The sequence below is a fragment of the Thamnophis elegans genome, chromosome 5 (assembly GCF_009769535.1).
Source record: "Thamnophis elegans isolate rThaEle1 chromosome 5, rThaEle1.pri, whole genome shotgun sequence".
NCBI lineage: Eukaryota > Metazoa > Chordata > Lepidosauria > Squamata > Colubridae > Thamnophis > Thamnophis elegans.
Genome location: NC_045545.1, coordinates 16,455,390 through 16,471,462, shown reverse-complemented (window position 1 = coordinate 16,471,462; position 16,073 = coordinate 16,455,390). Strand labels below are relative to the sequence as shown.

General features: G+C 40.6%; 1 protein-coding gene across 1 annotated transcript in view; it reads right to left on the bottom strand.

The window, feature by feature from the left end:
- LOC116508813 (di-N-acetylchitobiase-like) overlaps positions 1–13,782 on the bottom strand; it is a 14,727-nt gene extending 945 nt beyond the window's left edge. Inside the window, exons 1-6 of the mRNA XM_032217554.1 lie at positions 13,491–13,782; positions 10,135–10,273; positions 4,875–5,083; positions 1,770–1,941; positions 452–549; positions 189–350 (exon numbers count right to left, since the gene is read on the bottom strand). Coding sequence (XP_032073445.1) covers positions 189–350; positions 452–549; positions 1,770–1,941; positions 4,875–5,083; positions 10,135–10,273; positions 13,491–13,631 — 921 coding nt within the window. The 5' untranslated portion in view covers positions 13,632–13,782. The remainder of the gene's footprint in view (positions 1–188; positions 351–451; positions 550–1,769; positions 1,942–4,874; positions 5,084–10,134; positions 10,274–13,490) is intronic.
- Positions 13,783–16,073: the final 2,291 nt, after the last annotated feature.

Sequence of the window (16,073 nt, the reverse complement as noted above, 5' to 3'; positions counted from 1 at the left end):
CGTTGGATTTGATTTGAAGCTTACTTGTGACTTCCTTGTGACTGTTATATTGGTCCTAGTAAAAGTAATGCAGTACTTTTATTTGGTGATTTCCCCCCCACCCCCCATCAATGAATCAACATAGCTATGTTATCTGTTTGATGTGGTAAACTAATTAAAATAATGTTCCAAATAAATAAACAACTTACCTTATATTCCAAATATGGCGCTTTCTGCTCCTCATCCCACAGAATCCCAGAAACAGAGTTATTCACTTGAGACATTATTGTTTTATATGGAACCTGACGTCCTCCTGCATTGCTACATGGAGCTCCCTGGAAAGGGATTTTTCCAATGATGCACTCATGAGTCTGAAAAAAATACAACTTTTGTTATGGATCAGTATTAACACTTTAAGGATTATTGCTTATGTAAAGTAAACCCCCGAGTTGATATCATGTTTTACTCTTACCTTTGATAAATTTTGACAAGTATAATCATAGCCATACCATGGCACTCCCATCACCAACTTCTTTTGGTTAATGCCCATGGAAATGTAATTGTCATACCCTAATTTAATATAAAATTCAGAATTTATCCACATGCTTTTTTGTTCTTATATACCATATACTTCCATACTTATAGTTATATTTGCATCATCAAGCAAAGGCTACTGAGGTGAACATTCAAGATACAAGTAAATCTTCAGATCATTCAGATATGGTCCTCTCTTTCTAGATGAACATCTTTAGTTTTTCTTACTATTTATTTTGCTTTCATGAGAATGTAGAGAAGTAATAGTACATAGCCATGATGGCGAACCTATGGCACGTGTGCCCGAAGTGGCACATGTAGACATGTTGCCTGTTTGTCTTCCGGGTTTCTGGCACGCATGCGCACACGAAGATCAGCTGGTCTTTGTGGGTGCAGTGGTGCCGGAAACCAGAAGACCAGCTCTTCTGGTTTCCAGCGTAAGCATCCACAGCCTGCATGGCAGTAACCAGAAGACGTTGGCTGGCATGCATATGTGCCCCAGAAACCAGAAGTACATTTTCTGGTGCACGCATGCCCTCTGGCGTAGCTCCTCTTCCTGGTCGTGGCCCAGAGAACCATGTGTGTGTGATTGAAGCCCGTGCGCGTGTGCAAAGTGCTACCTTTTTGGCACTCAGTGCCACATGCACACTCGCTCCCTTTTAGGCACCAAGTGTTGAAAAGGTTCACCATCACTGGTACATAGCCTTAGAGCCTAGAAAAGGTCCATAGCCAAGATTATTGCTAATTAGCCAAATTAATTGAGATATTGTCTTTTGCAAGGGAAGCTAAGTAAGCTCTTACATCCAATATATACCAGGTATCTCCTATGTTAAATTGTCCTCAATGTAATTCTCAGAACATATCTTGAAGATTCCAATAAAGGAGAATATTTGTAACTCTAGCTACAAATATTACACTTTATTATGATGTTTAGCTTTTACTTTATTTATTCTCAAAAGCTTTTTTTAAAAAAATACTATATTTAGATCCCTTCAGGTATAGTAAATCTCTAAAGACTACAGATATCATTGTTATTTTTTTTTTAAATTAGCTGTAATTATTTATTAATTGTATACACAGCCCAGACTGGTTAATTTCTGGATTCTAATAATACCTGGGGATTAGTGTTACCATAGAGCAGAATAAAATGCTTTAAATAAACATACTTTACAGTCTTCAAATTTCAAATACTGCATATATTGTAGGGTTTTTTTAAAAAAAAGATTTCCAACATTTTCCCTTGTTTTATAGCATACCTGCTAAGGTTTGGTTATATGGAGCATTGGCTCTTGCTATGCAGTCTGACCATACTGGACTCTGTTCATCATAGGACATCACAAACAGGAAATCACAGGAGTCAGCAATCCCAGTATAGTTGTAACATCGCCTATCAATACATTCAGGAGACCAAGGTACATCAAAAGTTACCTGTGTATGAAAGAAACACACCCATCATTTTTCATTCATCCACTTTTTATGGGTCATCCAACTGTTAATCATGCACTAGCAATATAAATCATAGATCTGCACAGAAACCATAAAATTACTAACAGGAATATTAGAGTACAGTGGAACAGGCCCAAACACTATAATGAAACCAAGGCATTTCTCTTGCAATGTACGATAATGTAAAAAAAAAAAATGGAGAATTTTTGCCCTTAGAAACCAAAGCTAAAATACATCTCATGGCATCTAATAGATGCACATCATTTTATGCACTCAATCGAAGGCTACCAGCTTAAATGGCACCGTTTGGGAGCATCTCAAATTTATCTTGGTTTATATTTGCCTAGACTTTATATCACATTCATATATTTGGGAGACCATCATGTATTATTTTAAACAGTATGTATGTATGTATGCGTGCATCAGGGGTGGGTTGCTAATCCCGTTCCAACCGGTTCGGTTGGAATGGGGGCGGCGGCGGCATACACACGCGCAGTTCACGCATGCGTCTTAGCGCCTGCGTGATGCTCCAGCTGCTCACGGAGAATCGCGCAGGCGCTGTATGTGCCATCCAGCTGCTCGCGGAGAATCGTGCAGGCGCTGTATGTGCCATGCGCCTGCGTGGAAGCGCAGAAGCCTTCAAAGACCGGTAAGGAGCGCGGGCGGGTGGGCGGGCCCTTCGCCGTTCCCGGAAGTTACTTACTTCCGGGTTCGCCGACCAACCGGTTCGCGGGGACTGTCGTGAACCGGTTGAAACCCACCCCTGGTGTGCATGTATGTATGATGTATGTATGATGTATGTATGTATCAGAGGTGGGTTCCTACCAGTTCACACCTATTCGGTAGAACCGGTTCGTCAAATCTACCAAACCGGTTAGAAGAGGTTCCACCAGTGGACCCGGAAAGCAGGCCACACCTACAGAAGAGGTCCCAAAATTTTTTGAAACCCACCACTGGTCCTTGGATATGATTATTCTACACTATCATGCTCATATTTATAAAACTCAGTGCCTCTGTGAAAGGTAAGGATGACTACTGCGTTTGTGGTGCAATCAGAACATTGCGTGTGTTGAAGTTCTTTTAACGCAAACCAAAGATGCTTTTTAAAAAACAAGTTTACATCATATTCTTAGGCATGCCAGTGCTGTGTGTGAGGTAATTTAAGGTGGTTCTGACAAGTGTCGTCGGCATCTTCATATCCGGTCACATGGGCGGCAAGCCACTCCCATCCGGTCACATGGGCGGCATGCCACTCCCACAAAGGAGGCCACACCCACAGAGTAGGTTCGAACAATTTTTGAAACCCACCACTGGTATGTATGTATGTATTTATTTATTTATTTATACATTTTATGTGGCCCCCTTCTCATAGTAATGGTCATTCTGAGCAACATAAAATAATTTAAAATTAAAATTGTAATAAAATTAAACCAACCATTAAGGTAATAATATCTGAGCATTCCTAATTTACAATGGAGAAAAATAACAAAATCAATCAGCAGCAGAAATGGCTTATTCTTCCGGACAAAATTCCTAAGGCAACTGCAGGAGAACTTTATTTTTTTCTGAAAGCCTAGTAGAGTCAGGGTCATCTGGAAAATGAAGGGGATACTGTTGAACAGTGTATGGCTGCAAATCCCATGTGCCGGAAAATGACATTACATAGTCTCCAACCCCCAGGCCGCAGCCCACCACTATTTGCAACTGGGCCACATGAGCAGTAGGTAAGTGCACACAAATGTGCAGTTCAACTTCAGTGGTGGGATTCAAAAACTTTTACTACTTGTTCTGTGGGAGTGGCTTGGTGGGTGTGGCATGGCTTGGTGGGTGTGGCAGGGGAAGTATACTACAAAAACTCCATTTCCTGCCAATTCCAGGGGAAGGTTACTGCAAAATCCACATTCCCTCCCGATCAGCTGGGACTTGGGGGGCAGAGAATCGATGGGGACGGGGCCAGTCAGAGTTGGTAGTTACCAGTTCTCTGAACTACTCAAAATTTCTGCTACCAGTTCTCCAGAAGTGTTCAGGACCTGCTGGATAGAACCTCTGCTCAACTTGTGCAAGTCAAGCTGTACATGAATGAGCATGTGTGCCAGCCTGCCACTCGCGTAAGTTGAGATGTGCATGTGAACTGGCTGGGCTGCCAAGCTGCAAAGACTGGGGATCACTGACATAGTATGCAAAACATGGAACATGGCATTCCTGCTAATTCTGGTAGGATGAGGAGAAATAGTCAGAGATCAAATAATACCCCACCCTTGTGCCATATAAGGAGTGATAACAAGCATGTGTGAATCATACCCAGAAATCTTACTGCATTTGGATATATAGTTGAGAAGCATAAAATTGAATTACTGTATTTTTCGGAGTATAAGATTCACCTTTTTCCTTCAAAAAAGAGGCTGAAAATCTGGGTGTGTCTTATACACTGAATACAGCATTTTTTGCGCCCAAAACCCCAGCCCTTCACCAAAATGGTTGTGCATAGCCTTATGGAGGCTTTCAGAGAGATCCTCGGGAAGCAAAAATGAGCAAAAAACAGGCTGTTTTTTACTCAATTTTGCCCCCTAAGTCCCCAGGAGTATTCTATAAGGCTCATAAAGGCTAGGCATGCAATTTTTTTTGACAAAAAACAGGCCCATTCTCGCATATAACGGGCTTTTTTTGCTCATTTTGGTGGGGGACCCACCCGCTAGGAGAACTCTGCAAGCCCCCTAAAGGCTATTCATGCCTTTTTGTGGGGGAAAACGCACAGTTTTTGCGAAAAACGTGCCATTTTTGGGAGGTTTGCGGAGTGCAAAAACTTTTTTTAATATGCCTCTTCAAAACCTTGGTGCGTCTTATACTCCAGTGCATCTTATACTCCGAAAAATACGGTAGTGCATGCATGAGAAGAGTCACTGTTCTATTTTTACCTGGGATCCTGGAATTTCTGCGTGAAAAGCATCTGTGGTTTCTTTAACCAAAGCTGTTAATGCATAATATTCAGCCGAAAATGGGTTAATCTCTTGCTCAATGTCAATATTGATTCCATCCATGTACTGTGTTTTGGCCAGGTCTACCTGCTGGTTTATCCAGGCTGTTCTAATTGCAGGATCAATAATTTTCTTCACAGATATATCTCCTGAAATAAAAATAGTGATGATTTACCAAATTGCTGCATTATTAAGGCATTAAAAATATTTTGAGATCAAAATTTTTCTTATCACAATTCCTTTGAAGTATGTTCTGTCCTGAGAATTTGAGTTTTGTTCTGTGTTTTTTACAACACTGAAGCTACTAAACAATGATGCACAGAGAGATCTCAGTCAATATTAGTAGCAACTAACTAGATGCATAGCTCTACCCCTGTCCATGTATTTATTTACTTAGCACGCCTGTCCATTTTTGTGCACATAAATCATCTTCCTATCCCCCAGAGCAAAAGGAAGGCAAGAAATTAAAATAATTCTGTGTTTGTTATGGTGATGTGGCTCTGCAGTAAAACTCTTTACAATCACGCTTTTCTGAAAGCAGAAATGATGTGGGACAAGTGTCCCCACCAGATAGCCAGGCTACTAATATGCCAAAGCATTACTGATATCTACTTCTGCTTTTGCAGTTGTACTTTCTGTTTGCAAATGGAGAATTCCTGATTGCACAAAACGCCACAGCAACTTTGCTTTGCCAAACACAATAGTGAGTGCCCAGCAACAGCATAAATCATGATCTCTGTTCATTTCACAATCAGATCCGAACCCCTGTCTGATATCACCATTAGAAATAGTCAAGTAATGAATTTAAATCACTTTTTGCTTTTGTAAAATTGTTTCTAGAAAGATGAATTCCAATGAGGAGGGAAAATCCACATGATTATCCTTGTCCAGTGGTGGGTTTCAAAAATTTTTAGAACCTATTCTGTAGGTGTGGCCTGTTTTGTGGGAGTGGCTGGGCGGTCATGTGACCAGGTGGGAGTGGCTTGGCAGTCAGGTGACTGAGTGGGAGTGCCTTGGCAGTTATGTGACTGGGTGGGAGTGGCCAAGTTGATGTCACTGAATTCTTTGCCCCAAAGAATGACCTACAAAAAGAATATATAAAAAAAGGAAATTTATTATTTTGAGCACTTACTACTTAAATAAGAATAAAATAAGTACACAAAACAATAAAACAGCTACTTTCAGAGGAAATATGGCTGTCCTTGCCGGTCTTCAACATTACTGACCACCTTACACACACACTTCCAGTGTGTCTGCCTCTTCCCTCTTCCTGGATTCACTCAGTGATTTTTAAAACTCACAGCCTGTGCACACACGACATATTTAAAACCCACAGCCTGTGCACAGCACACATTCTTCCAGCCCCTCTGCCTCTTCCCTCTTCCTGGATTCACTCAGACATTTTTAAAACTCACATTCTGTGCACACACAAAACGTTTTAAAAACTCACAGCCTGTGCACACGCACAGACTCTTCCACTCTTTTAAAAATGTCTGAGTGAATCCAGGAAGAGAGAAGAGGCAGAGGGGCTGGAAGTGTGTGTTCCTATAGTATCTTCCAGCCCCTCTGCCTCTTCCTTCTTCCTGGATTCACTCAGACATTTTTCACTCATGATTCACTCAGACATTTTTTAAAACCCACAGCCTGTGCTCTTCTAACCCACAGCACACACTCTTCTAACACTCTTCTGCCTTCTAGCACTCTTCTGTCTCTTCTCTCTTCCCCAACATCCTCCCCCCCCCCCCCGCACCTAGCCACTCACCAGTTCTTTCTTCTTCTGGTTTGTCTTCTGAGAACTTTTAGGCAGCATGGTGCGGATGGGAGGGGCGAGTGAAAGAGCGAAAGGGATGGAGCATTCTGGCACGGGGCCTCCTGACCAATGGGTACAGGAAGGCACACTAAATTTCACCATCCGGTACGGCCGTACAGGTCCGTACTGGTTGAAACCCACCCTGTCCTTGTCAGTGGAGTTATGTAATGAAAAGTCACCTTTGAAGGCCCATATCTCTTCAGAAGAATAGGGCCAGGTTGTAAAAGATATACTTTATAGCAGCCTTTCTTCATACATTAAGTAAGATTTTTAAAAAGCCTTAATCAACATATCAGGGCAGATCACAGGAATGAATATCTGCTGAACTGTATTAATCACAGAGCTTTAAAAAGAGGCCATAAGCATGAGCATGAAGAGAAGATCAGAAATTAATTAATACATGAAAGAGAAATTACAACAAGGAACACCAAGGTCATAAGTGCTTCTGATGTTGCTTAAGATTCCAAAATAATAATAGCCATTCATCAAGTTGTCCAGCTTTTGTTACTCACTGATTGGGATTTATATACTCATTTTGCTGTGCTTTCTATACTGCTTTGCTGGTGACACTTATTTGGACAAACTCATTTGAATACTGTTTCGTGTTAACAGTAATACTGGCTTGTCTGAAAAACAATGTATGAGAAAAATCTAGCAGAGAAATTTTATTATGGAAGAACATTATCACAAAGTGGATTTAGTAATGATTTTATATGGATACATTACAGATGAGCTCTCAACCATGCTACAAATCTAATACTTATGTATTTGGGTTGACTGGGGACGACTGATCAGAACAAAATCATTAGGCTTTGAGAAATAACTTCCCAGTCAGGACAACATATTTACTTTTCCTGTCAAGGCTAAAAGGCAAAGTCTCCATTTCACATGATAATCAAAGAAACTGACTACCTCCACTTTTAAAGAAGTTGATTTTGGACATAAATTTATTTCCTTGTTGTAATTGGAGCCTTGTGAATAACTTTAGTTTGTGATACTGATTAATTTACTTATAACTGCATCACTTTAAAAAATTAATATCTTTTTAGCAGGCTGAATTCTTGTTTCCAAGATTATTATATAATCTTGGTTAACCAGTTATTTAGGATGTTAACAATTAGTAACCATTAGTAAGTGAAGCCTGATGACCAAAATATATTAAAATGATTTATTTTTGAAAAGCATAATATTGTTAGTATGCTTTATTAGGAAAAGCACTGAAAGAAGGCCCCAATTCTCTGACATATATATATATATATATATATATATATATATATATATATATATGTGTGTGTGTGTGTGTGTGTGTGTGTGTGTGTGTGTGTGTGTGTGTGTATGTATGTATGTATGTTATATTTGTGTTGATAAATAAATAAAGGGAGACTAGTATAGATCTATTTCAAGCTATTTAGCTCTCATCAGCTAGCCATACCCTTATTGGGATTCGAACCTGTGCTGTGTTACATCTTAGGCAGATGTGTTAACCACTGAGCCACAAGGTCCTCCTCCTTATTAGCTGAAGCCAGGGAGGAAGGTATATATTTAGTGTCACAACTCCTGGTATGCCCCAATTATGGGAGGAAGCTAACAGCTTCCATTATCTATTGAATGAATGAATGAATGAATGAATGAATGAATGAATGAATGAATGAATGAAAATATATATATATATATATATATATATATATATATATATATATATATATATATATATATATATATATATATATATATATATATATACACTTCCACTCTCTGTCTTCGGCTCGTCACAAGAGACCATTCAGACAGAAACCCAATATTTTTTACTGTTGCCTTTTTTTTTACTGTGCAATAGAGCACAGGTTCGATTCCCAACATAGGGTATGGCTAGCTGATGAGAGCTAAATAGCTTGAAATAGATCTATACTAGTCTCCCTTTATTTATTTATCAGCATAAATATAACAAATGTAACAAAAAAGGCAACAGTAACAAAAAAGGCAACAGTAAAAAAAATATATATATATTGGGTTTCTGTCTGAATGGTCTCTTGTGACGAGCCGAAGACAGAGAGTGGAAGTGTGACCTTCCTCCCATATTTGGGCATACCAGGGGTTGTGACTTTAAATATATACCTCTCACCCTGGCTGGCTGATAAAGAATCGAGCTGTGTAGCTCAATGGTTAACACATCTGCCTGAGAGGCAATAGAGCACAGGTTCAATTCCCAACATAGGGTCTGGCTAGCTGATGAGAGCTAAAGAGCTTGAAATAGATCTATACTAGTCTCCCTTTATTTATTTATCAGCATAAATATAACAAATATATATATATATATATATATATATATATATGTATGTATGTATGTATGTATGTATGTATGTATGTATGTATGTATGTATATATATATTCATTCATTCATTCATTCATTCATTCATTCATTCAACATAAATATAATGGGGCTAAATATGAATATAACTATGAAACTGATATTTATTCCAATGAAGTTGTACAGATAGTCCTCGACTTATGACCACAACTGAGCCCCAAATTTCTATTGTAAGTGAAACATTAGTTAAGTGAATTTTGCTCCATTTTATGACCTTTCTTGCCACAGTTGTTTAGTGAATCATTGCAATTGTTAAGTTAGTGATACTGTAGTTAAGTGAATCTGACTTCCCCACTGACTTTGCTTGTCAGGAGGTTACAAAAGGGGATCATATGATCCCGGGATACTGCAATTGTCATAAATATGAGTCAGTTGCCAAGCATCTGAATTTTGATCACGTGACCATTGGAATCAGAGGTGGGTTCCTACCAGTTCGCACCTATTCGGTAGAACTGATTGGAATGCTGCAACAGTGTGAAGTGTGAGAAATAGTCGTCAGTTTTTTCAGTGCTGTTGTAACTTTGAAAGTTCACTAAATAATCTGCTGTAAATTGAGGACATACCTGTACATACCAATCAACTCCAAATGTACAACTGGAGAATGGTTTTCAGAAGACACAAAAACTACTGAAAGTTGTACATTATTTAAAATACTGGAACTGGGTACTATATACATGAGGTTATGTCTGTGATGGAGTATTCAGCACCCTCTAAACATTTTGAAATGCCTATTAAACTGGCATTTTTCAGCTTATCTAGAATCCCTTTGTGTTAAAAATGATTGGACTAAATAGAAAACATTATTTTATCCTGAGTCTGGTGATGCCCTAATGCAAATGCTTTTAATATGTCATGGGTAAATTGTGATAATAATGGCTAGAGTGTTACATAATGATTAAGTCTGCATTTTTACAGACACTTAATATAGAATAGATTTAATGAAGCTCAGTGGGTCCTACCTGTGAGAAAAGACATAAAGACAAGGTGCAGAAAATGTTCTCCTTATCCTAATTAGAACTTACCTTTCAAAACTACTCTGGATCCTTTTGAATGAGCATAACACATAAGCTCAGGGTCATATTTTCCAAATGTGGCCACTGTTGTAATCAGTGACCAGTTATAATTTTTCCACGTCTTCCCGCCAACATCAAATACAAAGACCTACAGAGGAACAGTTAAAAAAAATAGTATCACTCTCACCACTCGTCTTTAACTGATTTAGCTGGTAAAGAAAACATTTTAATTAGGACTAGGGGGAAAAAACTTTTTACAGCCAGATTTGTTTTTTGCTTTTTTGTATGTTGATCCAATTCCCATAATCCTCTGTCCAAAATCCAATTCAAAGGCCAACAAATAGGGAAAGGGACCTAAAAACTATTTGCTTAATATAAATTCTGATAATTTGGAATGACATAGAAATGCTCAATTCAATAATAAGCCTTCTCTCTTCAAAAGTATGACTGCTGTGCTATTCCCATAATCATTATTTTGGGCCCTTGGCAACTGGCTCACATTTACGACCTGTTGCAACATCCAACTCTCATGTTTTGCAACATTTCTTGCCACTTTTCACGGGTGGGGGGGGGAGGCCAATTGTCATGGTCATTTGTGGTCATAAGTCAAGGACTACCTATATTTGTACAGTATCCTGTTATGTGGTGTTTTCTTTTACAAGGGCCCATCTGATTGACTAAGCATCCTGGTGATGGTTTAAAGACAGATTCTTACAAAAATGCCTTTTTTATGTTAGGATATGTTAACTGTCTAGAAAAAATCCTAATAGGGACACGGAAGCTATTGTCAACTAAACATTGTTTATGTTAAAAAATAAAGCCTCCTTCATGAGTCCAACACATTTCTTAATGTCTGTGTAGTTTCCTTAACCACAAAACAGCTTGCCACTGCCACATTCTGGTGTGCTTTCTTTTTTCCTATTTCTCAGTCTATCCTGCAGCTCTGCTACTTCCTAGTGAGCTCCCCATCCAAGTATTAATCAGACATGAACCAGTTCAGCCAAGATATGTAATTTCTCTTTGTTTTCTTCAAAGTGGGGTTTGTTTGTTTACATATTTATATATCAAGCCTGCCTCTCTCCCAAAGCACTCTGAACAGTAAACTAACAAAAACAACAAACAGAACCTATAATAGCAATAATAGTATTTTTTAAAAAAGAAATAACAATAACAGTTCACCACCACCACCACCACCCCGAAAGTCTCACTAGGATAAACAGGAAATCCTGCACCCACATCAGAGCTCCATGAATAGGCTGACAACTCACACACACACTGGGAAGAATACCCAGGTTTTTATCCTATAGAAGGCCATTAGGATAATCCATCTCTCTAGGGGAAGCTGTTCCACAGGATAGAAAATATACTTTCCAAGGATCTACTAAGTGACAGAGCTTCATTGATGGGACCTGGAGGATGCCCACTCTATCCTTTCTGATGGGATCATCAGAGAGACAGTCCCATAAGTAACCTAGCTCCATGCCATCCATGCAGGACTTGGAAAATTGACAGCCAGAACCACAAACTACCTCTGGAAGCCCACCAGGAGCCAGGACACCTCACAAAGCAGCAACCTTATGTGGGTGTTATGAGAAGGCCCAGTATTCTCTGAGCCACAGCATTTAGGACCAACTGAAGCTTCCAAACACTCTTCAAGAACAGCCTAACGTAAAACATGTTGCAATAATCCAGTGACTAAAGTACAAGTGACAATGAGCAATGCTTCTCGATTTAAGAATGGGTACAACTGCTTCACAAAATGAATTTTTTTAAAAAAAAATTTTTTTTGTTACATAGACAACACATACCCACAACAATAAAAAAAAACCATCATCACATATAGCATGTTGTTTGGTTACAAGTGTTTTAACATTTATCATTCTTATACATTTATTATTTCATTTAATAGGCTATAATATGCAGCTTGGGTTGCTTTGTTTACCATCCCTTCCTCCTGTTATAACACCACCTCATTTTCCCTTTCTTTTCTCCCTTCCTCCCTTCTCTACTTTCTTCCTTCCTGCTCTCCTTTCCCTTCCTTCTTCCTGTACCTTTCTCCTACTCCTGCTCTTCCTCATCCCCTTCCTACCCTCTCTCCTCCTCTTTCTCTCCTTTCCATCCTCCTCTCCTTACTTCTTTCTTTTCACCCTTTCTCCCTTCTCTACTTTCTTCCTTCCTCCTCTCCTTCCCCTTCCTTCTTCCCTTACCTCTCCTTGACTCCTACTCTTCCTCTTTCCCTGCCTACCCTCTCTCCTTCCTTTTCTCTCCCTTCCATCTTCCTTTCCTTTCCCTTTCCTTTCTCCCTCCCTCCCTCCTCTACTTTCCTCCTTCCTCTTCTCCTTCCCCTTCCTTCTTCCCGTACCAAAATGAAATTGTGCACACACACACATACATTTTCTTAGCCATAGCTGCCAACTATTCTTTGAGGAGAAGCACAAACACACCCCTCCGTTTGTGCACAAACTCTGCCTTGCGGAATATTATGCCCATTCGGAGATTGATGGAAATTCACTAGCTCTGGGGGACATTAAAACCCACAGCCATTTTATTCTTCTGAGGCTCAAGCCCAAGGCAGTTCCTACAATGGAGTGTCGTCAGCATAATGTTGGAATTTCAACCTGTGCTGATGGATGACATCGCCCAGGCCTTTGTAAGGTAGGTGGTAAATAGGACCAGGAAGAAGTTTGACGCACCTTGTGTAACCCTGCTGGATCTCTCCCTTCTCCAGTTATTTCTGCCCATTATGAATATTAGCTAAGTATTTTCAGATTAGTCACCCTTTGCTTTCATTTCACAACCACCTTCCTAGAGTTTCACCCCAGCACCAGGAAATTGAAGAGGAGAAAGACAAGTGACACATCAAGACTTAGGCTAGAAGTTGCCACCGCGTGTTTGTTTTTTCTTCCCGCGTGAAGACAAGACAAAAATGCAGGGCATCGATCCATTCCAACAGCGATCCATTTCCTGGAATGGATCACCAATCACAGGGGAATTTTCAGCCGCCTGCAGTTCGGGAAATCTTAAGATCCATTAAGGTGGAGTAGGCTTAATGTTAGAGACAGAACTGACTGGCTGAGGAAGTATTTGCATGCATAGGGGACACAGATAATTGGGATCTGGGGAGGATCCTCAGTGGGTCCCTGTCCTTCGCATCTTTTCTGGCTCCCACGGTCGCGCGCGGGCCACGCTTGCTCAACTTTCCCCAGCCAAATGCCCAACGCTGCACGCCTCAAAGTCCCTTAAACTTCCACTTTCATTGGGGAGCGACTGACCCGAGCCAGACAATCCACCCGATCCGTGCACTTCGCGGAGCTCTTTTCCCAACCCCACTCCAGGAGGGGGCCGGCGGGGGCCGGGGAGCTCACCTCGAAGTCTTTGGGGCTCGAGATCGGCTTGCAAAGCGCGGGATTCTGACACGGGCACGCGCCGGCAGCCAACCGCAAGTGCAGGGCGAAGAGGATCGCGGTCAAGAGACGCGCGTCTCCGTCCCCTCCCGCGCTCTTCATGGCTAGGGCGCGTCGGCTCGGCTCGGCTTCTCTCACAGCGTCCCCCACGCGCGTTCCTTTGCCCTGCGAGGCGATCGCCCTGCCTAAGGCTGGGGAAGGACCTGCTCGGCTGCCGGCTGGCTAGGAAGGTGGGGATCTGGCGCTCCTCAGAGAGGGAGGGGATCTGGGTTGTTGGAGCGCAGGGGCTGTGAGCGCCCCCTAGCGTCGATCGAGGCGTCAGTCATCAGCATCGTGCTGATGCTTTCATCTAGTATATTTGGAAGGGCGGGGGAGTCACGAAGGAAATAGATACTTCCATATATATATATATATATATATATATATATATATATATATATATATATATATATATATGTATGTATGTATGTATGTATGTATGTATGTATGTATGTATGTATGTATGTACGTACGTATGTATATATGTATATATGTATATATGTATATACGTATGTATGTATGTATGTATGTATGTATGTGTATATGTATATATATATATATATTAAAAAAGAAGAATCCTCTTGAGGAAGTCACAAATTTTGCTTGTTTCAAGCTAGCCGTGCTCTTTATATTTAACACATATGCATGCATACACCCCTGGTGGAAAAACAATCTCTAAATTCTTTTTTTTTTTTTTTTTAAATAATTTGTCCCCACCTCGTTTGTCTTGATGAATACTGGATTCCATAATCAATGCATCTGTTTGTTTCAATCGGCTTGGGGTGGGTGGAGAAGATATTAAATGCAAAATCCATATTTTATAATCTTCCCAAAACTTTTCATTTGTGTTACATAATTTTCCAGCAATATTTGGATTCACAAAGGGGAAAGAGATTGGCCAATTGGAATTCTTGCAATATTTGGATTCACAAAGGGGAAAGAGATTGGCCAATTGGAATTCTTGCAATATTTGGATTCACAAAGGGGAAAGAGATTGGCCAATTGGAATTCTTGCAATATTTGGATTCACAAAGGGGAAAGAGATTGGCCAATTGGAATTCTTGCAGTGGTACTGAGGCAGTGAAATCTTATCTTAAGAAACTTATTCGCAAGTAATGGTTAAATAAGATAGCATGTCATTGTGATTTCTGTCATTTGTAAGATGACATCATTATCCCAGTCATTTATATCATTTGGACAATTTTTGATTTTTGTATCTATTATATGCAGAATTTGATATATTGAGATATGCTAAAATGAAGTTTCAGTATACTAAATACTAGTGCAACTATAATTAGATCATTCCTTCACCAGACCACAGATCATTTTGCCATGACAGAGTGCTTCAATATGATGCTGGGACTTCAGTTGTGGAACAGTGTTTTCTAAATTTATGAACCAATTTGTTCCTGATGCAATTGACATATCTGTCATGATTTGTCTGGGGGTTATCCTGATTTGCTCAGATAATGAGAAAGTACATAAAACACCATGTATGAGATGTGTGGGGCAGACCATAGGAAAATCGCCTATGTGCTAAGCTGGAGAAATGTGCATTTGACCTGAAGCAGTTGGGCTTTCTGGGTTATCACATTTCCATAGATGGGATCCAGATGGATTCCCAGAAGGTGCACGCAGTACCATACACTCCTGGCAATCCCCTATAATGCAAAAGAGGTTCAGCATTCACTCGGATTTGCTAACTTTTGTAGGTAGTTCATTCCTAACTTTGCACGTAAAGTTAAGTATCAAGTTCAATTGCTGAAACAGAAAGAGAACAACTCATGAGGGGGAAAAGGGGACACAGACACAATACACGTAATTAAAATACACAAGAGTCATACAGCCATACAAGTCGAGAGGGGAGGGGAACTCATCAACCCCAGGCCTGCCAGCACAGCCAGGTTTTGACGGCTTTCTAGAAGGCCTGGAGAGAGGTGAGGGACAGAAGCCACTCCTCAATGCAAAACATGAAAACCCACTTGGAATCCGCAAGAAAGCACCTGAAGGACTCTGACTGTGAGAACAAGATTCTCTGGTCTGATGAAACCAAGATTGAACTGTTTGGTCTAAATTCTAAACATTATGGATGGAGAAAACCGGGCACTGCTCATCACTCATCCCAACAGTGAAGCATGGCGGTGATAGCATCATGTGTGGTGAATGTTTTTCAGCAGCAGGGACTGTTCAGGGTTGAGGGAAAGCTGAGGGGGCAAAGTATAGGGATATACCGCCTCCTGCCAATTACCTCCTTGCGACCTATTCGATCGCACAGATTAGGCCTTCTCCGAGTTCCATCTGCCAGTCAGTGTCGACTGGCAACTACGCGGAGGAGAGCCTTTTCAGTAGTAGCTCCGACCCTCTGGAACGATCTCCCCGTGGAGATTCGTACCCTCACCACCCTCCAGTCCTTCCGCACAGCCCTCAAGACCTGGCTATCCCGTCAGGCCTGGGGATAAAGATCGTAATCTGCCCCCACCCGAATGATGAATGTTGTGTTTTATT